The 27,914-nt window shown below is 37.1% G+C and overlaps 2 protein-coding genes across 2 annotated transcripts; one reads left to right on the top strand and one right to left on the bottom strand.

Moving 5' to 3' along the window:
- Positions 1-1,713: 1,713 nt before the first annotated feature.
- LOC135467053 (transportin-3-like) lies at positions 1,714-21,592 on the bottom strand. The gene is given in 31 exon segments (XM_064744816.1): positions 1,714-4,722; positions 5,165-5,277; positions 5,589-5,756; positions 6,140-6,296; positions 7,031-7,125; positions 7,769-7,885; positions 8,617-8,757; positions 8,978-9,038; positions 9,694-9,779; positions 10,426-10,517; positions 10,828-11,019; positions 11,524-11,663; positions 11,878-11,969; positions 12,602-12,622; positions 12,624-12,710; positions 12,999-13,040; positions 13,042-13,146; positions 13,527-13,589; positions 13,823-13,843; positions 13,845-13,899; positions 14,400-14,458; positions 14,460-14,501; positions 14,884-14,978; positions 15,265-15,391; positions 16,134-16,227; positions 16,507-16,578; positions 16,825-16,898; positions 17,229-17,300; positions 17,698-17,739; positions 17,953-18,042; positions 21,402-21,592. Coding segments are annotated over 31 exon segments (2,832 nt in total). The 5' UTR covers positions 21,519-21,592; the 3' UTR covers positions 1,714-4,622.
- Positions 21,593-21,845: 253 nt separating this feature from the next.
- Positions 21,846-27,760, top strand: LOC135481809 (WASH complex subunit 3-like). The gene is made up of 6 exons (XM_064761529.1): positions 21,846-21,980; positions 22,763-22,927; positions 24,175-24,282; positions 24,824-24,940; positions 26,380-26,444; positions 26,693-27,760. The coding sequence occupies exons 1-6, from the start codon at positions 21,930-21,932 to the stop codon at positions 26,805-26,807; spliced, it is 621 nt and encodes a 206-aa protein (XP_064617599.1). The 5' UTR covers positions 21,846-21,929; the 3' UTR covers positions 26,808-27,760.
- The last annotated feature ends 154 nt before the right edge of the window (positions 27,761-27,914 follow it).

Genomic DNA, 27,914 nt, shown 5'->3' with positions numbered 1-27,914 from the left:
CGCCGTTCGTAGCCAATATATATATATATATAAACACAAACCAGAATGAAATAGTCGAGTCATTATTGGTTTATTTACAAAAGTTATTTTACAAAATTTGCTCTTTTATAGTTGTTATCAAGACATTGTATGCTTTGCTTATGGCACTAAGCATATATTTTCCAATATTAAAACCCATAATCTTGACATAAAAGAGGAAGCATGTCTTAAAACGTGACAGTGATTACCACACGATGTTGCCATTATCATAGTTGCCAATGAGATGTACATTTCCTTCAAAAAAGTACCTAAAATATGAAATATTTATGTGTCTTGCATGTAACCTACATCCATGCACCTGTGAAATTATACAAGATCTACAATGAATGTTTATACGCACTACTTACCATGTACTATTTCAGGCCTTAGTATCATGGCTCTGCTAAAGCTTGGCACAGTATTATGGAAGTAGGCTGACAACAATTCAGTGTGCCAAAAGGCTCGCTATTCATGTGTAAGCTCACTTTCTTGTCGTGTGATGAATAGACGAACCTTACGCTTGGGCCAAACCATGGAGTTATGACTTCAGCGTTAACTGTGAGGCTTTTGGTTTTGACAGCAATGGAGATTTGATGGAACAAGCTTCAAGGTAGTTGGACAACACAGACATAATTTATAAACACATACTCTCAAACCAAAATGTTCAAGTGATCGCCAGATCTTAATATTCATCAACACAGAAAAGGACTAAATGTGCATTCAGTCTTGTGCCAGTAGTATATTCTCTTCAAACATACAAGAACTAAATAAATAAAAAAATCCGTACAGATGAAGAAATGTAAAAAATATATATTTCAACAAAAAAAAAAAAAGACAAACTGATTTAAAATTCATAGGGGAAAATAAAATTGATCACTAAATAAAATGAAAGACAAGTAATTAACGCATTACAGGATACATTATTGTGGCTTAACATTCTGAACCAATCAAATCAGATGAAACTAGTGAAAAAACATTATTTTCTCTATGTACATATCATTGTTTAGCCATCTGATAACTGAATTGTTAAAACTGAAAAACAAAAACTGTGAAATAATGTGGTATCAAGTATCAAGTATGAGCGTTTGCAAGTCAAGGTCAGCTCCATTGATCATAGGTGGAAAATTACACTTCCTGCAGGAATTCTGCATGTGCTCTAAAATATGATTTGGAAAAACTAGAACCTATTTTTCACCACTGCCTACTTCGTTATTTTGATGACAGCACAGAATAAATTTAATGCTATGTTAGAATTACGTTACCATAGAATACTTCCTGAACGTATAGGTAACACCAGGTGTCTGTTTTCTACAAAAACTAAATACATGTACATGCAATACTTTATTTTAATTTGGCCTACATATGAATAGTGAATGGTAATTAAAGGTAAACATATGGAATTTAGTTAACAAATTTCTTGCAGGATATATGCAGTTCTCTTATCAACTATGATTCACTTTGGAGGAGTATGAGATTCAGTTTGATTTGTCATCATGTTGGCCATAGCTTAAATCCCACACATCTGTCACGGAATCAGACAGAATATACAGAAATAAGACAAAAAACAATAATGCACTGCACTGTACTAAGAAGGGTAACATATGGCAAGTGAAAAATAATACTGTGGATAAAAAAAAAACTATATTAAAAAAAAAAAAAAAGAAAGAAAAAAAATCTCAATACTTCAAGAGGGTTTAGATATTTATTAAAATGAAGTTGTATGCATGGCATAAAGCATTCAGTTCTTAAAAAATCTATTCTGTTGCTAACATTCAATGTTGTTCAAGTCAATATAGCAGTAGCAGTTCTTGAAGTAAGTATCAGCCAGGCAGAAACAGTTCTGATTAGATTGTCGATGAAATTCTACTGACGTCTGGACGTCATGATAAACAGATAAAGCACCACTCATGATCACAAGCCAACTGTTTGGAGCAAAACCCATCCCATTTCTAGTTAAAACTTTTCTTTGCCTAACAAACCCAATTTAAGCCATGGTTAGGTAGAACCCGAAGTTTACTTCAAAATATACATTTACATAAATGTAAATAACACATTGCAAATTGACAAAAATGAATTAAGTACCCAGAGATGACAGTAAAACTCATAAAAAAAGATAAATACAAACTGATTGCAAGGTGATAAAAAAATACCAGAAGTTACATGCTTAATCAACACCAAAATAGACATAATGAACTCCAGGTGGCCGAAGGGGCATTCATGACAGTTACTGAGGAATATTTCAGGTCACAGATTCTGCAGTTGATGACAAATGATAGGTAATTCATCCTCAACTTTGTGATGCTCTTCTCACACGAAGACCTCTAGCAGACAAAGGTGAGCGTCACAGGAACAGCCGGCACCCATACCTAGCCTTAGGACCTTCGACATTCCAAACAAGCCATCAGCATACAGGTTTTTATTTACATGATACTACAACTCTCCAGGGGAAAACACGGTGTTTGTGTACATACATGAACAGAGTAGCACGTAAGTCCTCTCCATAAAGCAAATTTTAGTCATGCAAACACTACAGCTTATAAGTATATTCAATGATTCTAGAACAAAGTGCAAAACTTGCTTGTCTGTGTGAAGTAAATTCAAGCCAACAGCTTGTGGCTCCATATAAATGTACTCAATTTACAGGCTACAGGATCTGTATTCCATACATTTTGCATCAGGAAAGACGTGGTGCATTGTAAAGATACAAAAAATTAGCCCAGTTTTGTTTATGATGAGATTGGCTTATGCAAAAATACACCCACTACATCTCAGTAAGTACAGTACTAAAACTAGACATTCAAATAATGGCAAAAATCAGACATTGGGTATTCCATTATATGGTGAATGGTAAACTGTATAATATCACCGAGTCCTGAAACAAGACCGAGTACATTTATATTATTTTGTTATGTACAGCTGAGAGCTATAAATAATAAAATACTCAGTCCTGTTTCAGGGCTAAATATCACCCAATACATCATGAGGAGCTAAAATAAACACCTCTTCAGCTTGCCATGTTCCAGTATTCACCTCACTCACATACAAGTACAAATATGGGTGTGTCATACAAAATATTAAGATCATTTTCCCACTGTTACAACATTATGGGAAGTATTTTAAGATCATTTTCCCACTGCTACAACATTAAGGCAAGTATTGCCACTTCAAAACAACTGACAAAAATAATAGCTGTCTATTTAACTTTAATTTCAGTACACACACACTGAAGAAGGCTGCAAATAATCAAGAAATGTAGCAACATAAGACATACATTTATGTACAAACTATTTACACGCAGGATCAGCACTCATCATCTTTCATGTCTACATACACAATATCAACAGTCACAATGAGAATATTAAGAATGTCAACAACAGGCAGGGTGGTGTTCAATATGCCACTGATAGCTCCCCTCTGATACAATACATCCAGCATGCCTAGCTTTCTATATATGGAGTAGCCAAGAATTCACCCACATCCAGGTATCCAAAACCATTTGTAAGGATTTCAAATAACTGCCTCTCAGTGATGGGTTTACCCTTTAAATTTCAAGAATCTGAAAAATTTTCAGCTGGAAAAATAAGTATGACAAACTTCAGCTTGACACAAGTATTTACAAGTAAATAGTAAGAAGAACACAACACTGTTATGACTATTATTTCATAACAAGTACTAAGAATTTGTTTCAGTGATGAGCTAAGATTTAAAGTAGCAGATTTATATTTATTTATTTATTTATTTATTTATAATGGACATCAGTTTTATAGGTGGAATAGACAAGTTTCCTGGGGTAAACCATAAACCCCTGGGGCAAGTCACAATGTACAAGCTTACATGCAATATTTGAGGTTTTTACTGAACACTACGAAAACGAATTCATCGACAGCTTGTTGTCATGAAATCTCCATGAACAGTGAGAATAGGGAATGGAGAAATGTCCTGTCCCAAGGCCAGAACTTAAACTTGCCTCAAGTGCCAGCTGTCAGAAGTCGTGCACCTTATCATGTCCCGATGCCTAGCATATTAGACACGAGGCTTTTGTTTGAAAAGAGGTACATATGTGAAATAACCAAGAAAATGCCAAGTTTTACAACTGGTTAATTGGCATAAGTACTTATGTGTCCTTAACAAAACAACAGAATAACAACTGTACTTGTGGAGAAAACATTTCATTTTTGTCATCACTACAGCTGTTATACTGTATTCAAGTAATGTTTAGTCCCTGAGCACTGTGCGGTACAGCTTCACCACAATGTACTTGAGGCTGTACTGAACTCCAGCAGCAACAATGGTTAGGGTGACACAGCTGTCCCAGCACACACGTCAACTGACATGACACTACTGCTCGCAATTCTACTTTTACATCCAGAAAGCTGTTTCAATACTAGAGTATAAGTCCAGATGCAGGTTTTCTGACTAGTATTGCACAACTGAAAGTTTCTGAATGAAATCCATTCATGTTTGAGAACATCCTCACGTGGCTGTAACATGGGCATTCTGTTGGCTGTGGGGCTATTCAGGCATTCTTTGAGTATTTCGCAGTTTCACAATTTTCTGGCAATTCTCGGCCACCCACACGATCGACAACACACTAACACACACGGCTAAAACATTTGGCTATCTACAAAGGGACAGAGGTCAATCTCATCTGTACAGGCGGAGAAATCCCTCAACGCATGGGAGACTTGCTTGGTGGTTTCAGCACTGAAAAAAAACAAGACAGAGAAGAAGGTGAGCTACAGCAAATGTTCCCATAAAAATGGCATAAGTGGCTGTGTTCAGTGCGCAAGACCAGGATTTCTTTCTTGCAGAAAAAAAAACCAAACCCACATGGCTATAAACCTAGACAGCCTTTGGATCCTCAGTTTATATGAATCTTTGTGACATCTGGAACTTTCTATGAACTGGAGTGTACAGTTTGAAGCTGAAAACTTGAAAAAACAAACATAAAAGCTTGACATGAGCTGACTCCTGGGCTACTGCCAAAGTCTGCCATGTTGTACTACCGCATGACCCCCTCACATTAAACGCTGGCTGGCTTCTTGGAAGACTTAGGTCAGGCCTCCAATGTAGCCCCCAGTCCTTCAGTTACATTTTCACATTTGGTTCACCTAACACTACTGACAGCCTGACCTTGACTACTGACCTTGTAACAGACTTGTGGAAATCTGTGAGCTGCTTGTGAGTGGCTGTCACAGAGCCTCCGCTACTCTCTGTCGGTAAACTCTTCAGGGACGATTCTAACCACTTACAGAAAATCTGAAACACACAAATGAGTATTCTAGCTGACTTCCATACACTATTCAACCTTCATGGGAGGAAACTGGGCAAAGTCTTTGGTAAAATTCACAAAAAAACATGTGTCTGTGTCTGACACGTACAAACCCACACAGGTTAATTTACCCCACTCAATGATTCACCTTGTAGGAGGACGTTTGAAAAGGTTTCACAATGAATACATTTAAAACATTGTCTGAAGCTTGGGTAATGTATAAAAGCATTAATGAGATGCTGCGCAGCACAATGATTGTCATTTACACATCAGTCTAAATTACAGAAGCAAGACTTACAGGTCTGTCAATGAGCATGAGTTCGTACATGACATCGGCGATGTCAGCCATCATGAAGGAGGGCAGGGAGAAGATGCAGGCGTGCAGGAGGGCATGGGTGAGTGCCTGTCCGTGCTCCTGTAACATGGACAACACCAGACCTTGCCGGCACTCGAAGTCAGCTTTGTCCTGCAAAACATCAAAGGGAGACCATTCAGGCCAAATCATTTTCTCATCTGATTGTTGTACCAACCTCAAATATTTTCTATTTATATGGGTGGAAGAGATCAGATATGTACACCATACTGAAGAAGCGGTTTTCACTTACAGAAAACGTCAACTCAAGTGTTGTTGGCCCCATGAACACACAGCTGTCTTCGTGCTACGGACAACTGATGACAAACCACAGTTCTTTTAATCAAGAGATGATTTTAGTTCAGTTTACTTGAATTTTGTTCCATCTCACTGAAAAAGCTTATAATGCATAATACAGTGGAACAAACCTCAGAGAGCTGAATATAGCATTACAACAGTTCATCCACTGTAAAAGGTGAAGAAAACCAACAACTTACCTCATTATCCCTGGCACTTTTGATGAAGTCAGTCAAATACTTCATGATGGAAGCATTAGCATCCCTATGGTCCAGAGAGACAGCAGCTATTGCACAACACAGGATGGGTTTAGCCATCGGACACTGGAGGAAGGAGACTGGGGAGCGCTGGGTAAACCTTCAACAGCACCAACATAGAGGCATGAGTCATGGGGTGGGCAGACAGTCTCATAAACACTGTCTTCCATGAGAAACTGTACACACCTTTTTACCTAGTGTCAATAATATAGATATGTATATATGTTTGGAGAAATAGAGAAAACTCCCCTGGTGAAGAGAATTTACATAGGGAAAAAAACAATAAAACACCTTCTCAACTTTACACATTCTGTTATATTCCAACTGCAGTTTCAAACTTCATGTTATTTTCAAGGAATATATATATATATATATATGTATATATATATGTATGTATATGTATATATGTATGCATATATATATATTTAAAGAAACAGAGAAAGATTCCCTGGTGAGGAGAATTTACATGCGAAAAAATAATAATAAAATGCCTTCTCAACTTTCTACATTCTGTTATCCGGAATATAACAGAATGTAGAAAGTTGAAAAGGCATTTTATTATTTTTTTTCCTATATATATATATATATATATGTAGGAAACTTTTTAACTTACAGTGCTTTAAGTTGCATTTAGCAAAACTTTACAGAGACAATATAACAATGTTCATATCTGTATCAATACGGCAGTGGCATAAATATGCAAAACACAATAATGACCAACGATAAAAATTAGTTTTCAGTACACCATCAAAATATTTTACATATAAACAGTTAGTCAAAGTCAGTATTCCATATGACGTGATGAAAATAACAGACTAATGTAGATGTATTTACCGTAAAGCTAATCTGAACAGATCATCAACTGTGTCTGGGTGATTTCTTAGACCATTCGGTTCTTCTAAGATTTTAAACGTGGGTACACAGAAAGCCTGTAACAGCAAACAAGGAAGAATGAGCTCACAAGATCTCTTCCAACATGCAGTCAATCTATCTGATGAATGACACTAAACGATATTAAAAAAAAAAAATTTAAACATAAAATATGAAACTGTAACTTCACACGTCCTTCAATAATAACAAAGGGACAATACTCTGTATTTGTGTTTTATCTGACGATTGTGAAAAATAGTTTCTGGATCTGAATATAGATCAAGATCAGTGCTGAAATTGAATAGATTAGTGTCTGGTTTATAGGAAGGCCATGAACAATACTTCAGCCAAATATTTGATAACATTTTCTGTAATGCTGTGGATAGATACTTAGACAAATAAACGCTGGTAAAGACATAGCCTCCTCGGAGGAAGTAAGGACTTCAGGTTGATATTCTCTCAGTCTGTATACCAAATAGGATGACTTGGGATCATGAAAAAAATGGCCATGAAAGTTGAAAACTGACTTTGGATAAATAAGGGCTGGTTTCTCTCACATAGTTCAAATACTCTTTACAGCAATGTAGTGAACTTAAATAGTCTCAATAAGTTAGCCACAGTAGGCAATGTATTACATTCATGGTGAATTTTTTGTGTAAATACTTGGATAAATAAAAGTCTGATGAGGGGTTGAAGGATTACCTGTAACATCTCCAGTAAGCCTGGCACACAGCTCTGGTCCCCACCGTACTCATCCACAAGTATACTGCCCAGGTACAGGAAACAAGAGTGTTGGTGGGACTGGTACAGTGTTACCATCTACAACAACAACATGTCTGTCATTTACTGTTATGTTTCTGTCATGGATAGATGCCATTCATAGAGGTTGAGTTAAATACACTTGACACACCTTCTCCCAGAACAGGTAGACCATTCAGAATCGTTTATAACTGGAAGAAAAAATAACAACTGACCCAACCATGTAGGGTTTTGTGGGAAGAGGGGTGAAAAAAGATTTATAGAGTCAGACTTTTTTTCTGACAAAACTCTATAAGTCAATTTATAACAAGGAATTCTTCAAGACCATGAGATGCGCCATGTTAGAGAACCCAGAAACACGATGTCACCTCACTCCTACCCCACATACATATTGTTAAAAGACAATACAGGCTTTGGGTGACGCAAGTGGAAGCAGACGCCTCCTGGGGTTATGGAAATAACTCCTGCCTCACTGGGTAAGCCTGATAACATGGCACCGCTTTTGAATGTCTTAACCTGCATGATTTCAGTTATGCAACATCATAAAAATAAAAAAATTATATTCTTTAACCTTCCTGCGGATTACTTTGTATACATCTGGTCTAGTGCTGTTATTTCTTTCAAAAAGTTTGAAGCTTGTGAGTTATACCAGTAAATATGGTAAGCTGCCATGAAGACTTGTCTCAATACAATTACAAAATGTCACGGCAAAGGAAAAAAATTTTTTTTATAATTTAATACCACATTTGATAATTTAAAGATTACAAAAATCACAGATCTTTTCGGGTTACCTGTGAAACTAAGGGAGTTAATAACGATGCCGATCCTTTCCCCACACAGCGGACAGCAAATCGTACACAGCGGCAAAACCTCTCTATCACTCTGACGTCTGCCTGATACTTCTCACAGGCTGCTGACAACACTGGCCAAACCTTTGAAAACACAACAAGTAGGATAATGAGTAAAAGAACATGATCCACATGACTGACAATAGTAAAATTAAATGGAATTACAATGTTATGAAAACCCATATTCACACATCAGACTTAAGTGCTACATCAACTTTCTGGCATTTATTCTTCTGAATCTATACATTAGCAACAATGTTAGCACGCAAAAAGTGAAATTCAGTGCTGTTTTCTTTGAACTTACCTCTTGTATCACAGGCTGACAGGGATGGATTTGGCCATTGTTAATGGTGGGATTAGTATGTCTGAAATCAATATATATATTATAAATATAAATCAATATCTGGACATTGTTGTAAAACGCAAATGTCCATGGAAGAAGTAACGGTGTTGTAAAGTTTGTTACAGTATAGAATAAATGTAACAAAGAAATGATACAAATATACCAAAATAGTATTTATTTATTTATTTCATTGGTGTTTTACGCCGTACTCAAGAATATTTCACTTATACGACGGTGGCCAGCATTATGGTGGGAGGAAACCAGGCAGAGCCCGGGGAAACCCACAACCATCCGCAGGTTACTGGCAGACCTTCCCACATACGGCCAGAGAGGAAGCCAGCATGAGCTGGTCTTGCGCTGCGCTAGCGTGCTAACCAACTGAGGCGTGGGCGCCCCCTTCAAAATAGTATGATTGGACAGCACCTTTCCCAAAGACAAGGGATCACAAAAACATACATGTAGTGCAAACATTAACCGCCTCATATGCACATAGGAGTCGTCTGCCTCAATTTGTCCCTTTAACTCCCAAAGTAGGATAGTTTAATAGTTAATAACATATCCTTAGAAATGATGTGATTTATGGTAATCTGCAAAATTTTGAAGCATCAAATCATGTTTTACAATGTTTTATGAGTATAGTATGCAAGCTGGAGCCGTTTCTAAGATTGCTGTCTCACCTGAATATGGCGGCTAATCTATCTAGCCACACAGTGGGATCTTTGTTTTTATCTTTTGTAGGTGGTCCTGTCTCCTCTTCCAGCAGCTGTCAGACAAAAGATAAATCATGGTCCAGGTCAACATTCACTCGTGTTTAAAGTCCTAAGAGTACTGAAATTTACATACAATGACGGTTAGTCGCATGGGTGAAGGAATCCATAATTCCCGAATAAACAATCAAACTCTGGCAAGTAACTGATGAACTTTCTCACATGTGATGAGATTTTCACCAGCAGATGTGAAGGTCATTCTCACTGGTGAGAGACAAGTCACCTAAGCAAACTTCAGGTAGACTTTAAATCTATAACAACATGAAACAGGCAAGTTTATACAATCTACATCTTTCTAAAAAATTAATATGTATACTACATCGACACATATATCTCAAGAACAAAAACAGCAATTTGTGATCTGTGTACTGTTTGCAGTGAAGAGACACTTTGTTTACCTTTTGATTGAGTAAGTGAGTGCTTGGGGTTTAACGTCATACTCAACAAAGGAAACAAAGGAATCCTTAGAGTGCATGTAATGTGCCTCCTTGTTGCAGGACGTATTTCCACCGCTCTTTTATCTAGTGCTGCTTCACTGAGACAAATTACTGAAGGCAAGTACGCCGCCCCGCCCAAGCCATTATACTGATACGGGCCAACAATGGGACAGTCATTGCACTATCCCCTTCATGCTGAGTTTACCTTTTGTAGAGGTGTAAGTTGAAATGAACACAGTTGTTTGAGACCCTCTGTAACTTTGTCATGGGGCATCCTTCCCAATATGGTGGCAGTACCTAAACAAAGACCAAATACCAAAAATAAAACTGATGCCAACAGATGCCAGCAAGTCATCCAGCACGTAATGAAAACAGGTGAATATCTCCCTTTCACTCATGTCTAGTGTGTGAGCATGTAACACATTACATCACAACAGTCACGTAGTATAAAGTAAAGGACCCTGAATTCAAACACTTACACTTCCTTTCTAAGGGACCAGCTGAACAAGTCAGGGAAGCACCTAAACATTTAGCCAGAGAGGGACGTCTATCTTCATGATTATGCAATAAAGTTTAAAGGATGATGAAATGTCGGCCTCACACTGACCTTTAAGAAGACCCAAAGCAGCTTCATTGGAGACACTGAAGGAGTCTACAGCTTGTACAATCTGTATGAGCCCTGTGAAATGGTCTGTCATCTGATCACGACACATGCTACACACGCTCTGTAGCGAAGTGGCTGCCACGGTGGCCAGCTGTGGGTTCTGTAAACCGCTCAGAAGGAACTGTAGCACTGGTTCTGTGTTCAGGGAAAGTAGAAACAGGAAGGCATCTTAGGAAATATTGGAATTAGTATCAGATAATATCCGTGTGGTTTATTTTATTTATTTATTTGATTGGTGTTTTACGCCGTACTCAAGAATATTTCACTTATACGACGGCGGCCAGCATTACGGTGGGAGGAAACTGAGCAGAGCCCACCGGGAAACCCACGACCATCCGCAGGTTGCTGCCAGACCTTCCCACTTACGGCCGGAGAGGAAGCCAGCATGAGCTGGACTTGAACTCACAGCGACCGCATTGGTGAGACAATATCCTTATGATACTAATGTCAAAATTACATTACATGTTTATGATCTAAGATTAAGACAGGAATCAAAACTGAAGACAAAAACATTGGTAAAACTTTGTAAACAAATTAACATCCGTTCACCACCACAGTGTCAACTGACAACCTCAGAGTTACCTTACACTACAGCGGCAGCTGATCACACTGGAGTAACAGCATACATGATATGTTTACCTAGCACTTGTTTGTGATGTTCTATCCACTCGCAGAGCTCGCCGATCAGCTGTATACTGGTGTGTCTGACAGCGATGTGGGTGTTCTCTGGAAGACTGAGGATAGCCTGGATCACCTGAGGTACAATCTCATTCTCCTCTCTGGGAATTAACGAAACATAAACAGGTGTTATTCTGATATCAATCTCTCTTTATCACCTGAGGTACAATCTCACTCTTCTCTGGGGATTAATGAAACATAAACAGGTGTTATTCCGATATAAAACTCTCTGGAGGGCTGAGGATGGTTCCTTAAATTTTATTAAAACACTAATATGATTTCTAGAAACAAAACAATTACTTAAGGTTGACTTACGGCAGTATGTTTTTGGCAACAGCACTCATGACAAACAGAGAAGCTTCTGACATATCCCACGTTGTTGAAGGTGCTTTAAGGTTTTCAAACATCTGCAAATGCATTGACATAATTAACATATTTGTGCTTGATGAAACTTGATGGATCAACTATCAGATCCACAAACAGACTGTTCACTGTATTATGACGCACACACAAAGGGCTGATGTACTGGCAACTATCATGTCTAGGGAGTTCAGAAAAGGTAAGCACCAGGTGCTGAAAGCTGTCTTCTGCTGCCCTGCAGTAGATAACTTTGGATACTCTTGCCACCAGTGATTGTGACATAAAGGCTTTCGTTTACTTTTGAGCTCTGACTTCGTTCTATTTTATTCTATTTTATTTATTTATTTATTTGATTGGTGTTTTACGCCGTTCTCAAGAATATTTCACTTATACGACGGCGGCCAGCATTATGGTGGGTGGAAACTGGGCAGAGCCCAGGGGGAAACACACGACCATCCATCCGCAGGTTGCTGGCAGACCTTCCACGTACGGCCAGAGAGCAAGCCAGCATGAGCTGGTCTTGACCGCATTGGTGAGAGGGCTCCTGGGTCATTACGCTGCACTAGCGCGCCAACCAACTGAGCCACGGAGGTGCCTCTCTCTAATTCTAAATGAATACCCTGTATGCTCACATTTCTACTAAAATTATGGATTTAAGCTTTTTTATTTATTTACTTACATGAGTAAAACATGAAAGAGGAACCAACAATAAACACAATATCTTTGATGAGCTCGGAGGACTTTATCCTGAAGTCATAAAAGTCATCACTTTCGTTTGGTACACCTTCCTGTGATCAAAAACAGAGACAAGATTCAGCATGAAATAATACATTTCATCCTTTCTGTGGTTTGTCGCTAAATCAGTATATTCAGGCCTTGTCACTGGCAAATAACGTGGTGTGGTTAGGGGAACAATTACAATGTGTTCTGTGATAGAGCAAGAAGGTATAATTTAAAATAGAAAAAAATGGTGAGTCAAGTTAAAATCTGGCAAAAAGAACATGATTTCCACTGAAAAACTGCCAAAACACTAAATACAGGCGGTAATTAAGTTGAGTTAAGGGGTGATAACTCACATGGTCTGGATCAATCTGGCAGTGTCTACAGAGTGCTATGACCTAATCTCTGTATAAAAGGTTTGAATAAGGACGTGATGTGCTCATCATTCTTCTGATACAGGTCTTCTGACAGTCTGTACCAAAAGTTGAAGGTTATCTCAGCTACCTGGCACAGAAGAAAGATTTATTCACCATTTCTCTACACCAATTAGTGATATGAGATTAAAAAGATATTTCATCAGACTGTGCTCTGTTACATTGGGAATGACTTAACCTTCATTCCATACCAAGGTGATCAGCAGGATACTATATCTACTTTAGGGTAAAATATTTTACAAATGTTTCACAAAAAGATACATGTAAGGATTCTCTTCTGACAATGGCTTCAAGAGTATGTTAGTTTGACACAATATTCTGAGATGTTGTTAAACCATGATGGGAAAGATGACCAGTGATTTTCAAAACCAATACACTTTTCTTCAAAAATAGTACACAGCATAATACTGTTTGCAATCAGGACTGTTTATTCGGAAAAGTTATTTATACCTCGTACTGATGATGCCCCACACATGTTAACAGCAGTTCTAGTATTCTGAAGTCCCCTAGTCCCTGAAAATACAGAAGAAGATACCATATAGTGAAGTGACAAAGATGACCTAACATTTACAAAATGTACTCCTGTAACCTGTTCAGTGGCTATAACAAAGAAAGCAAGTTTGCATGTGACAGGAACTTATTGACAAGTTAATAATATTTTTAAAAAAAAAATGAGAAAATGTAACTGAGCTTTGTTTAAGTAAAATTCAAAAATACAAAACAGTCTGCCTACACAGACAACTTACCTGGGTGGGGGTGGACACTAAGACTTTCTAACACTGACTCTGCCATCTCGGTGAAAATCCTACAGTAATTCACAGATCTAGACAAAAAAGAAAAAAAAAATCAACATAATTTTTATATTCTTATTCATTTAGCTAAGCTATGTTTCACTGTATAAAGGTGTCCTCTGAATTACTCCTGGAGCAGCATGGCTAGAGACAATCTTTCACAGGCTGATAATCTCTTGACATAGGGCCACATCACAGCTACCAGAAGATACATTCTAGCACAACACTTGCTTGGTGAAGGTTTTAAAAGAATTTAGAAAACATTAAATACAATCACATGTACAGGTCACAGACTTTTTCACATACATATGCCATCCTTGCATTATGCCAGAAAAATTAGCAGAAAGGAAAAATATTTGAGGGTGGGGGGGGTGGGGGTGGTGGGGGGGGGGGGGGTTGGGGGTAGGTAGGGATGATTTTATATATTGAAAAATATCGGCACCAAAAGTCATTTTATCATGTTTATTTGTCTCTAAAATTGCACTTAGGAAAATGAATATGACAAAAACAGCACAAGAACTGGATGACTTACTTATCCATATCCTCTTCAGCAACCGACATCTGATATCCTTCCACCAAGGACAGCACCCCCTTGTAACAACAGCTCAGCCAATGGAAGGTTATTTGTGATATCCTGTAGTTGCAAAATGTACATTATTTCTAAAATATGAATAATACACAACCAATGTTGTTCTTAAAGAAAACCAATAATATATTCATCAGTAAGGACTTGTCAGTCATACTTGTAAGGCACATTAAATGAATCACACATAGAATTTTCCAACTACATTCTGTTCTTCATCCCAAGAGAAAAAATATAATTACTGTTTAAAAGTATCTGGCAACTGAAAGACTTTGTCTACTGTTAAGTAAACAAGTTAGGCAACAATCTGTTTAAATCAAATTATTTTTAATTTTCACACGGGGTTATTTTAATGGGTGCATAAAAAAGGGGTAACCTTAGATCTTTAGATCTTCTAAATGTAAGTGTAATGTACAATATTTGCTGTACTCACCTCTGCACAATACAGAGCATTGCAGATACAATCTGTGGCAGCTTCATGCAGGCTGCTAGTACACTGGTGGGACATCTGACATAGAGACAAAATATACACATCATACATTGTCTACAGAAAACATTTTTTCGAATCAAAAACTGAAATGACTAAGACTCATTCTCTGACCAGACACAAGATCAATAAGTCTACAATATTTCGTATTTAACATGTAAGAAGGAACTACATTTTTCTTGCATATTACTTGGTAGAGAACTGCAATAAATGCCAGATATTCCTGGAAACAATTAACCAGTTCGCAATGCTCATTTCACTGAAATAAAAATCTACCAAACAGACGTATGAGCAGTTTTGAAAGTGTGAAATTCTCACCAGCGCTTGGGAAAGGTGCCATGAGAAGTTTGGTGTTGTTCTGGGGAACAGCTCCTATCCCAAACCAGCTTCCTAAACATCGGAACACCTTCACCTGGATCTTGGGGTCTGATTGACAGCTCTCCAGACACGCCTCCTGTCAACGCAAAACACACAAATTGGAGATATTGTACTGCCAAAGGTAATGACAATTTTTTTATCCTCAATTTTGACCAATACTGAACTTTAATAAACATCTATTGTTTTCATTAGGGAATTAAGACATTTTCTGTGGAATCATCTATACTAGCACTTGCACAACAAAGATTATGATGGACTAATATGTATCCTATCCTGAAGTGTTGACATTCTTACCGCTGTAATTTGAGCGTCTTGAACACTTTGCCACATAAGTCAAGTCAGCCATGCAGAAATAAAAAAACATCCTCAAACGTGTGAAGAAAGACATGGAAAGCTTTGATTCCAGTTGTTTGTTGTGCTCAGTATGCCCTCATTTGGTTTAAACGATGGTTTCAAGTATTATGCCAGGCTTTAATCTGTCAGTCATTTCATAGTTGCCCGCATGCGCATGTTGTGTGATGGTCAATCAGTAAGATGGATATTCCAAATCCAAAAGAAACAGGTCAGGTAGATAAGTAAGTTAATCTTCAAGAATGTTCTTGTTCAATACCTCAGTTTAATCCTGAGGTTTTCACTAAAAACATAAAAGACTCAAAGGAAAATAAAACTTTGAATCAAACAGGTCAGACATTTGGAATTACATTTTAACAACATTATTGTAAAAGTTATACTGAGCCTTCTGAAATATGTTGAAGAACAATGAAACAATTATTTAATCTAGTTGTAATCAACAACTGTCAGGTACATGGGAAACGAACCAGTAAATGAAGAACGGCAGGTGAAGCAGACTGGAACTCTTCTGTGATATCTTTTCGTCTGTTTGCACCTAGTCGAAGGGGAACGACTATTAATCTGCCAAAAAATAGTGATAATTCAAACATTAAAATAACAATAATAAAATTAATTATAATAATAATAATAATCATAAATATTATTCCAAATGTTACCCAAAAGACATTACCTAAATCATGTGAAAATGTGATCGAAACAGCTTAAGAAAGACAAAGCCATTCTGTGGCTGGAAAAAATGTAGTAGAATCAAAGTTAATTGAAAGCAACAGCCATGTTGAAAAAGCATTGATTTAAGTATTTTTTTTTTCAATAATAATTTGATAGTCAGGAAATTAAAACTGTCTCACCTCTTCAGGCAATACTGTTAACACTTCCAACAAAAATGGCAGGTTCTGAATACTGTTTCCAAATCTGTGAAAATCAACACGCTAAATAATAAGGATATGAACGCAACTGTACCATGTAAATTATTAGTAACTGATCACCTGTACTTTTTCACCTGTGCACCTGCCACATGGCCAAAAGAAAAAAAAAAAAAATAAGCGAATATATTTCTCTAACATGACGAAAAAGTTGACAACTCAATGATTAAGAAAAGAAATCCATACAAGCAAAACAAAAAGGGGGTAAACTTTAAAAATAAATCTTTTCACTTACTTTTGAATCAAATCTGTTGGTGCTCCTTTCCATGATGCCATTTGCAGTGCCAGGTCAGCTAAAGCAAGGCTTAGCTGTGAAGTGTTAAAAGAAAACCAACCATTTCTTAAAGGAAGATGAAGTTCATGTACAAACACACTAACTGGATTCCAGTGAAATTTACTAACTCTTACAAAACACTTCAAAATATTGAGCACTGACAAATTTTCTAGTAGCCATGGTAACGGAAACATAATAGAGTTGAAGATGAAATGTTAAGAATTGGCAATATGCAACTTATACAAGGCCAGATTTGAGTTGATGTGCTTAACACAATACTGTGATACTATGAAAAAAAAAACAAACAAAAAAATCTGGCCAAAAGCTGTATGAGTGGATAAATGGTCAGATGAATGTTTCTGTACCTGTGTTACAATACTGGGAGGTGTGTCAACTGTAACTTTTGATGCATGGTCAAGCAAAGAGTCACGCAGAGACTGGCAGAGAAACAAAAAAACATTTGTATACTGATCAACAACATTTGTTGGGATTTCAAGAAGTAAAACAGAATTATTTTACTTTTATTTTTTGATATTTACTGAAGTTAGTTGTTACATGTAACTGTACAATGTAATACATGCAATCAGAGCTTCTCCCCCACTAAACTTCATGTAAGATGAGCTAAATGGCCCTAAGCACATTATTGGCCGCCTCTTAATGCCACTATGGCCATGAGAACAGCAAAGGAGGTGGAATCTAAAGGATGCTCTAAGGCTTGGATTTAACTAAAACCTAATGTTTCCCAGCCACTGAAAAGTTTTGATAAGTGCGTGACGAACACATCTGAACTGAAAGCATCTGCATTAAACACAATAATGACAAGCCTAGATTTACCTGATGTGATGCAGCTGGCAATTCATGGAAAGCATACTGAATCTGGAAATAAGAAAATAAAGCACATGATGATAATTAAAACACACACACACAAAGAGTATAAATCATTCCCTTATTACAGACTTTACTTGGCACAGCTTTTATTCTGTCACATTTGGCACTTATTCTCAAGCATAAAAGCCACGTACATGTATAGCCTTAACTCAGTGTTCACTAAATAGCAAGACATGAAAATTGTCAACTAATCTGTTTTACCTTTGTCCTCATAGTCTGAGCAGCAAAATAACAGGACTCCAGATCATGATTGAGTCTGAGCAATTGATCGGCTACCTGCCAAGCAAAAACCTGAAATAATAAAAGAATACACCATATGATAAGACGGTCCCACAGCAATAAATGTGACATAATTTTTTCTTAATTATCTAGATATAGATTTGACCAAATGTATGCTGTATAACAGTTTACGGAAAAACCCATCAACAACTGAAAACAACTCAATTTCAACACAAAAAAGTGAATAAACAATGATAAAACACGGAATTAAATATGCATGAATACAATCTTGTATTTTGAGATGCAAAACATGAGTTTAACACTAACAGGCTACAAAAAGTGTCTTTGCCAAAATTTTCCACAGAGGCAGACAGCAACAATACAAAAATGATATCCCAATCTAGGCGATACACCAGCTCCCTATCTAGAGCCATTTTTGATCTGGGCTCCTAAACTGTTGGGCAGCCAAACTAATCAAGCTGTATCAAAACTAATAAGGAAATCTGACAAAAAATAAGATAGTTGTTCAGTTTATTTAAATAAAGTTCATACAGCTTTCTTTCATTCATGTCTCTCAAAAAGTGTTCTATATGCATGGTCACAATGTCACATTTAAAGTGTGGGATCAAAACCTTCAGTTTTTTTCTAAATGTGGGCCTATTTGATGAACATATGTAATGTACTACACATGCATATATGGTTAGCCTCGGTTACATATATGAGCTTGATGCCTGATTTGTGTATACATTAGAAAATTGTGTCAACTGCCACTGTTTTGACCAGCACGAAGTGAGAATATAATAGCTTCCCACTGTGGCCTACTATGTATGCCAATTCCACTCCTACATTAACAGTGCAGTATATACAGCCAGAGGCCAGAGTAGGTAATTTGCCTAATTATGTTATCACACCAGACTAAAGGGGAACTGGAACTGAACATTATCTGAGTAAATAAATGAACATGGTAATGATTGTGTTACATTTTTGCATGTTATCTTGCATGTCTATTTTCTGTGAAAAGGTGAAAAAAATGGAAAACTGTTCCACTGCCCATCATTCTTTTCTAATCTCTACACGTAGCTCAAATTTCCAACAGACAAGAGCCCTTTGCTGCATGTCAATCTTACAAGAATCCAGTGCAAACGCTATCCGAACAGCTGCATGTTCCCTATAGAATATGAGAAGATTAAATACAGGCTGAGTGGACAGGACATAAAACTACAGGGAGCTTCTCTCCCAGCTATCACAGATGTGTCACTGGACAAAAAAGAGTTTAAAGCAAGTTGAAACCAGTCTGGTGTAGACCACCTGCCATCGTCTTATGATGATAATCCCCACTACTAAGTCTCTTGTCTTTTAATCTGTCAGATAAACTCATATATACATGTTGTTAGATGTCATGTTACAGTACCAACCACTCAATCAAGGGCAGTAAGAACATACTACATAATGAAAGAACATACTACATAATGAAAGAAATAAAATGAAGAGACAACAAAATTAGCCCTTCTGCGCATGAAACCACTTATCATACCCATACCTTAGCATCAGCTCATTAAAAATAGGTTTGGTACCAAGAGCTCACGTGCAGCAAGAATGCAAACTTCAGCTCAATACGCAAACGCTAAGTTCTTAAAAATTTACTTTAACATCCATTCAACAGAGACATGAAGATCGTGTTCTTCCTAATTTACGGTAATTAACATGCTGGCAGCACATCAACAATGGCACATCCCTGTCAAACTATTGAGCTGTACATGTATGCAAAACCAATGCTCAACATATGCAATACTTTTTGAGATACCACCCATAACATTTACCTTAACATTTATTCCTGAATTTTGTAAATTACAGTACTCAATGTGTACACAGGCCAACACTATGGAACACCCACCACTTGTTATTATGCTTTACACGTAAAGCTCATCAGGCCAAATATGCCACATTTAATCAAATGCCCTTAACTAGCCACAGAATGCAGACACTAGATGTGGAAATATTTAGCAGATCCATTATCTGTCTCTTTGCTACATGCCAATCTTACAAGTGAGGCTTTGACTATCAGTGTATTAGTATTCATTTATCTGATTGGTGTTTTATGCTGTGCTCCAGAATATTTCACTTATACTATGGTGGCCAAAATTATGGTGAGAGGAAACCGGGCTGAGCCCTGAGGAAAGCCACCACCATCCACAGCTTGCTAGCAGACCTTCCCACGTATGGCCGCAGAAGAAGCCAGCATGAGCTGAAATGAACTCACAGTTACCGCATTGGTGAGAGTCTCCTGGGTCACTGCGCTGCATCTGCATGCTAACTACCTCAACCACAGAGGCCTGCTCATTGTATTTGCAATTTCCACTCTTATCGATGGTGCTGTGGATTCTTTTCAGTTATTCCTCATCCAATGGTTAACTTGATGTGTTGACTTCATATTTCACTTATTTTCATAACAGTAGACATTACAATGGTGTGTTTGCCTCATCATGGGACAAACAGGGAATCAAACATGAGCACGCATTTTTTGGAACTGTTACCTGTGGATATTTTCACCTGTATTCATTACCAATGTTTGGCATCATTCAGCACATCTTCACCTGAGCAGGGCCTTATTTCTTTCTTGTATACATCTCACCCCGGGATGACAAGGCGATTTTAGGTTTAAGTCAAAATTTCAATCATTAAACATGGTATGGTCCTTTCTGTCAATTTAACTGAAATTTGGGTTCACAATAGCTTATCCAGAATTTACGTTGTCAAGTTATATTTTGAGCTTGCTATGTAAGAAATAACAATTTTGAAGTGATTTGAAATTTTGACTTGTCTAAGTTTGCTTTGTGATCCCTGGACCTGATCAATTTTGCACAGAAGCCGACATATGGCATAAGTCATGCTATGAAAACAAGAAATCTGACGGCAATAGTATCTGTATCACAAAAACTGTCATCTGACATAATCCACAGAAATAAAAACTCAATTTAAGAGTACATCTGCTTTTATACTTAGTAAATGTCCTCTTGGCATGTAGGCCCCTACTACACTGATTTTTATCTTACATGTATAAAGTGTTACTATCATATGCATATTTCTTTCTGTACTTTTAAACTGGAGACTAAAACAGGCAATCTCTACTTTCTTTTGCTAAATATATGTTGCTCACACAAATTCTACCTCAGTATTTTGAGAGAGCGTACAATCACCTGACACTGATACATACATCATCATATAAGATAGATATAGGCCTATATTCTTAATTTAAAGTCACATTCAAAACTTGTAGATGCTTGACGTACATGTACTCCACTTCAAGCGTCAACTTCCTACACACATCACAGACAGTTGCATTTCAATCAGTAATAGTTAGTTCCTGGGCGCACAAAGTACTGCAATGTCAAAACAAAAGCACATGTAAACTCAAGTGTGGATGAACTCACCGATCGCTGCAGTTCACCCAACCAAACTGATGCCTTCTCTTTTCCAACAACATCGGGATTTCGGTACAGGGCGTGGAGTGCTTGTTGCACAGTTTCGATAGTTGGAACGCTCTCCATGACAAGACTGAACTCTGTTACGATGCCTCCTGTCCAAAATCAACCTTTATACAAAATCCGCACGCCAGGCGGTAAATTTTTACACGCACCGGCAAAAACTTTTCAGGGCCTTGTTCACCGGAAGTTTCATGTAGTGCGGAGTTCATGTGGGAGACTAAGGCACCCAGTGCTGAAAAATAATTCTAATTATATTTTTATAGAATAGATAAACTTATTTTATAGAAGAAAGAATATGTTTTAGAAAAATGGTCAATCAAAACATAGTCGCGTACATTTCCCCTATCTGTTAATATGTGGTTACACAAGGTACCAGTCTCGTCATAAAGTTTGGGAAAGATGATGTGATGCTTGTCGACACACCCCTTTTCAGTGATATCAGCCTAAGTTTGTGCAATATTGTTTCACCAAAACATGGATTCTGACGGCCTTCCACTCGTTGGACCTGGTATAGATTACACCAAGGTTGTTGTCACTTAAAAACAAGTACATTAATCTACGAAAGATAGGCAGTGTTGATGTTGTTGTTGCCCGGCCAATCACATGATGATGCCTGTCCATAAAAATGACATTCAATAACGTCCATCCACATGGGTTACTTGTAACAGAAGTTTGCAGCTACTCATGTCCCTCTGGTATTCATACTTTTAATATCCCTGGGGGCTAGGACACCAATTTATCTGATAAAGAATTGCTTGGTTGTTCTATATCGGACTTCAAAGAAAATCACAAAAGCCTATTTTCCCCAGCAATCATAATTTTATGTTGGTGTCAAGCCTAACCAGAAAATAGTGAGACTACACTAACATATATTTAACACGCCTGTGTGCCCCTCTTAAGTTTGTCTGAGTATCAGGCTTAGAGCTGCCATACTAATGTACTGGTACTGCCTGACAGCTGGTTCTAGTCAGATTGTTGTGCATTTAAAAATGTTAATAGTGTTAAATTGTCAAAATTTGTTGAAGTAAGGTCGCTTTATCAATCTCCATTTATACTCTTGCCGGGTTAACTGATTGGAGCTGTCATTCTGGCATACATCTGAGTTTAAAAATTGATCCCTACTCTAAGAGTTTAAAAGCCGAGCTGTCAGTCGATACATTAGCTCAAGGCTGACTCCAAGAATTGAACTTAGGGTAGCGTTACAGTGGCAGTTGTATATGAACTTCTGTAATTGTTGAAATTCTAATGCACAAAAATATTTGCATTAGTGACATTTTGTAGTTATATTTACTTTAATTTCCTTTCAGGTTGAAGCTATCCACCAGAAAAGAACTATAGCTTTCCTGAACCATTTCATTTCCCACACAGCCAGGTTTCTCAACCATTTCTCAGGAGTATGTGAGGAGAAGCTCTCAGATCTCTCTGTGAGGATACAGAGATTAGAATTTACCATGAGCATTTTAGAAACAAAGGTACAAATGCAATTAACCCTTCATTGGTATTGAAACAAATCTTAAGAATCATGAATTTAGATTTAGAAGCTAAGTCTTGCATATTCTCAGTTCTAAAATTGGTTAAATTTTGATGGACCAAACAAGTTTTTACTCGCTAATTCTCAGTATTTTGTATTTATTTTTGTTTTTAAAGTATCTTACATTATTGATCAGATTTTTTTCATAGCAAAATATTCATGCCATTAAATCAACATTAATTGCTTTTACATGAATGGACTTGCAAATTTGTCATATATGTTTAGTGTCTGGTGAACTAGTTCATCAAAACCAAAGATAATTAAAAGAGAATTATTCTTTCTTAACTTTTGGTGTAGTGATAGCTGCATGAAAAAGAACATGATGCCACATGTTTGAGAGACAGTTATCCCCCACTGACTATTGCTAGTAAAGATGTTACATTAGATTTGAATTAGGCTGACGTTGTTAGCAGACAAACGACAGGTTAGCCAGACAGGTAGCTGTAGTGGTTTCAGCTTATCTATACAGCCATTGTTTTCTAATTGGGATTAATAATCTCAGTTGTCACCTCAATTATATGATCCCAAGCTGTCAGAATTCATTAAAACTACATGGGAAAAGCTGTGAATGCCTAAAATAAAGTAAACTCAGGTTATATAAACATAAATAGAATAGAAGCAGTCATGAGAAAATTGCTGCTACTGTTTAATGTTATAGGGAGATATGTTCAGGTACAACATGGTGTAGACATCCACTGTAATTCTGTTTTATATGTATGTGAGGTGTCTATTTTCACATATATTGTGATATTGTTCTCTTCTGGAAGTGAGAGTACTCGCATCAAAGTCGGGAGACCCGGGATCACACCGTGGTCAGGTCATACCAAGAAATGATACTTGTTGCTGCCTCACTTGCAGTTCAGCACTAGAAGTTATATCAAGGAAACAGGACTGGTTGGCCCAGTGTCAGTATAATGTGACTGGGTGGAAGGTCATGTCTCATGGTTCGCATACATACAGACATACATTCTTCTGGAAATTCTATACAGTGGAGTTAGGTTCCAAAATAAGACAGATATTCAGTTTTCAGCAAAAGGCTGTATTTTACAAATCTGATGAACTAGTTTATGCCCAAAATCAGGTTAAGAAAATATATGTGAAATACGTCCTATACCTTGCACATATCAACTGCATCAACTGTATGTCAGTCTGCTAATCTATATCAAACTTCTGCATTATGTTGGACAGTTGTCATCTATCCCTGGTTTAGAAACTGTGACAGCTCCAACAAGCAGTACTCCATCATCAGAGTCAAGTGTGTCAGCTACAACAACCACAGCAGGGGACTCCGCACAAGTAAGATACAAATTCTGTTGCCTTACGTGTCACTCACACATTATTTTTCATTTTTTTCAATAGTAAAGTCTTGCACGGCTTAACTCAGTATCTTGGACAATATTGCTATATATCGGAAATGACTGTAAATTTCATCCATGACTAACTTGCTCATTGTTTCCAGATTGTAAGAGTTCTATTGACGAGGGAAAGATGCTTTAAGGTTTAGTTGGATGGTAATATTATACCCTATTGGAAAAATCTAAGTTCCAGCACCAAAAATAATATTTTGTGACATTTATTTGCCTCTAAAAATGCATTGTAGTGTTTAGAATTTTATGGCTATACGAGTATTTCAAATGACTTGACCAATGGTCTTCTTGATTTGTGTCAGACAACTTAACCCATGGATGATTCCACCCACGCATGATTTGTCCTGTATCTTCAGGCCTGACATGCTTCAGCGGCTCTTTCATTAATTATTGCATATAGATATACATGTACATGTGCCAACATATTGGCCAAGAAGAGGTATTCTGAGGTTTGATGTTTGTGTTGACAGAATCCTGCTGCAGCTGCTCAGCCCAGTGAAACACCTCAGCCTGTGGAAGAGAAGAAACCAGAAAAAACAGTAGCTCAAGATCCTAGATATGCTAAATTCTTTAAGATGTTACAAGTGGTAAGTTGGGGGCCCCACTCTCAGAAAACATATGTAGTGTTAAACAGTTACTGTATTAGACCTAAATCTTCATCCATGACTAAGTAAGTTACTCGTTTTATCAGATTTTCTGAATTATATTCATGTTTCAGTTTTTGTTGAAGAAAGGTTGATATTTATGTTTATTTGCGAATGATTTAAGGCAAATATTAAAGGGCAAGTACAATATGCCACGTGTCTTTTTTTTAATCCAAAACCCACATGTTTGTATCTTTCCAAAACACAAAATAGCGAATAACTGCTAGTATTCCACAAAAAAAGTTTTTGAATTTAGGAAATTCATATTTCAATGCCCATGTTTTGTTTGTATACATGCGTCTTGCACATGTTTTGTTTGTATACACCCATCTTGCTCATGTTTTGGTTGCATACACCCATCTTGCTCATGCTTTGTTTGTATACACCCATCTTGCTCATGTTTTGGTTGCATACACCCATCTTGCTGATATTTTGGTTGTTTACACCTGTCTTGCTCATGTTTTGTTTATTTACACCTATTTTGCCCATGTTTTGTTTGTGTACAACTTTCCTGCTCATGTTTTGTTTATATACACCCATTTTGCCCATGTTTTGTTTGTATACAACCTTCCAGCTCATGTTTTGTTTGTATACACCATTCTTGCTCTTATTTTGGTTGTTTACACCCATCTTGCTCATGCTTTGTTTGTATACACCCATCTTGCTCATGTTTTGGTTGCATACACACATCTTGCTCATGTTTTGTTTGTTTATGCCTGCCGCAAATACACAGAGCATGTTGTGGCATAGGTATTTTGTCCTGTACATCTGACTTCGTGTCCGGGCTATATAATATTTATTTATCTGCTATTTTAAGTTTTTTGTGGATACAAAGGTGACAATATGTCATGACTCGCCTTTGTCCATTTCTGCGCTTGTCATGGTAATCTGCTGTTTAGATAGATATGATCTTTGTGTCCAGGCTGAAACTCCAGCTGTTTCGCAAGTGCTTATACCCAAAAGTGTGTTGCATCTCTCATTTGTCCATTCATTTCTGCCGTTGCCAGTGTAACCAGATTGACAGTTTCTCTGTCTGCCTTACAGATATTTCTAAGCGTGACTTTGAGTGGAAGCAATATCCTCAGTTGTTTTGTATATGCTCTTTTCATTCTTTGTGGATACATAGAAACAGAAGTGTTAATGGGTTCACTTGAATTTTTTTTTTTTTTTTTTTTTTTGTTTGGTAATCTTTTTTTGAACTAGGTGCTCCTCTAAATGATCAATGGTTCGGAGAATGTGTGATCAGGATGGAGCCATCTCACCTTCTCCTCTAACTGTTCCTAACCACCATACCATAAGCAAAACATTGGTGAATGTAATATGAGCATTAATCAAATAACAAGTTGAACAGAATGATCTCATCATGGATTCCTGTTTTACAGGGTGTACCAGCTCAAGCTATAAAACTTAAGATGATCGCAGAAGGACTGAATGAAAATTTACTTGAGTGAGTAGGCTCGCTTTTGTTGTTCTTTTTCTTTGTTTTAAGCTAATGAGAATCTATGGCTCTTTGTGCCACTACCCTTACAAAAATTCAAGATGTTTTCTTCACTCAGTGCTCTGAAAGCACAGGTTAAAGTTTTTCTGAATGTACTTCATAATTGCAACAACTACATTAGAATATCTGCCAGGCTGTTATGTTATGAAATTCTATTTCCAGTATTGAAATTTGAAAATAATTTTTTTTTTTTCAAGCACACCTGATGCTCCTATGCCAGAATCCAGCGGCCCCTCCAAAAAAGATGACAGTGATGATTTCAGTGATGGAAGTGATGACACGGGTGATGAAAGTAGCGGATTTAGCGATTGAAGAAACTGCTAACCTGCAATAACCAGACATACCTGCATATACATGTATGTGTTCAAGCTGTAGGTGAAGGAATTAAAGAATTGAAGCATAGCAAGAATACAGATGGTTCTGGAGAGTTAAAGGCTCCTGTAATTCTGAAATCTGGTAAATATATACAAAGCAGAGCAGTAAAATCATGGACATTTCCTGTGTATTTGAAGGATTTGCCTGGACTCCTCAAATCTCAACTTTCACCGACAACTTTGTGGCAGGCATTTTGATTGGGTTCATTATGTACATGTAGTAAAATGCTGTAACGACTCTCCCATTCTATAAGTATTCTGGAAAAAAGAAATCAATCAAAGAAAACAGAAAAAAAATAGTGTAACATTAGAGCTAGGCTATCTAAAGGTAATCACATAAAACAGATTTTGATCTAGTACAATATAATGATGTTAAAGTACTGTATGCCTTGTTGAAACAAACATTCCTGTCTATCATCAAGTATGCTAATACATTGTGTGCATTCATGTATCTGTGCTTAAGAAACAAAGAACAGTAGATATTTGTAACTTATTTGTATGCTTGGCTCTTTAGTAAATCGCCTATCATTTCATCGAACTACTAATTACCCTGCTGTAAACAAAGTGGATAAAAATTATTTGAAATAATGTAAAACTTCATTTGTTATTTCATCAACTAACTCAGCATCCTGTACCTCTTTATGTGGAGCTGATCAAGTGGAGTCAAGTCGTGTGTTTGAGTCCATCTCTTGCTGAATGGTCCAGCTTTAGATCTTTGGATTTGTAAATTTCTTTCACTACTAAACTTGGCTGCTAACAGAGGAGTCGAATATTGTTGACTTTGGTGTATAACACCTGATGAAAGATTGTAATATTGTTACATTGGTGGGGATTAAGAAGGTCATGTATTACAAAGATCTGTACATGCTACTGTACATTTTCCCAGTTGTTAGCTGAATAAATTAAAGATTGTTAACAATATGATTTTTATTGAATTTTTTTCATCATGCGGATTATGACATATTGTCTGTTCTCAAGGCAACCAGAAACTTCCTAACAGTACTCAGGACCTCAGCCTCTCACCAATATGATGGCTGTGAGTTCA

Source organism: Liolophura sinensis, chromosome 1, assembly GCF_032854445.1.
Source record: "Liolophura sinensis isolate JHLJ2023 chromosome 1, CUHK_Ljap_v2, whole genome shotgun sequence".
Taxonomy (NCBI): domain Eukaryota; kingdom Metazoa; phylum Mollusca; class Polyplacophora; order Chitonida; family Chitonidae; genus Liolophura; species Liolophura sinensis.
Note: the sequence above shows the minus strand (reverse complement) of the source record. Positions and strands in the feature narration are given on the sequence as shown.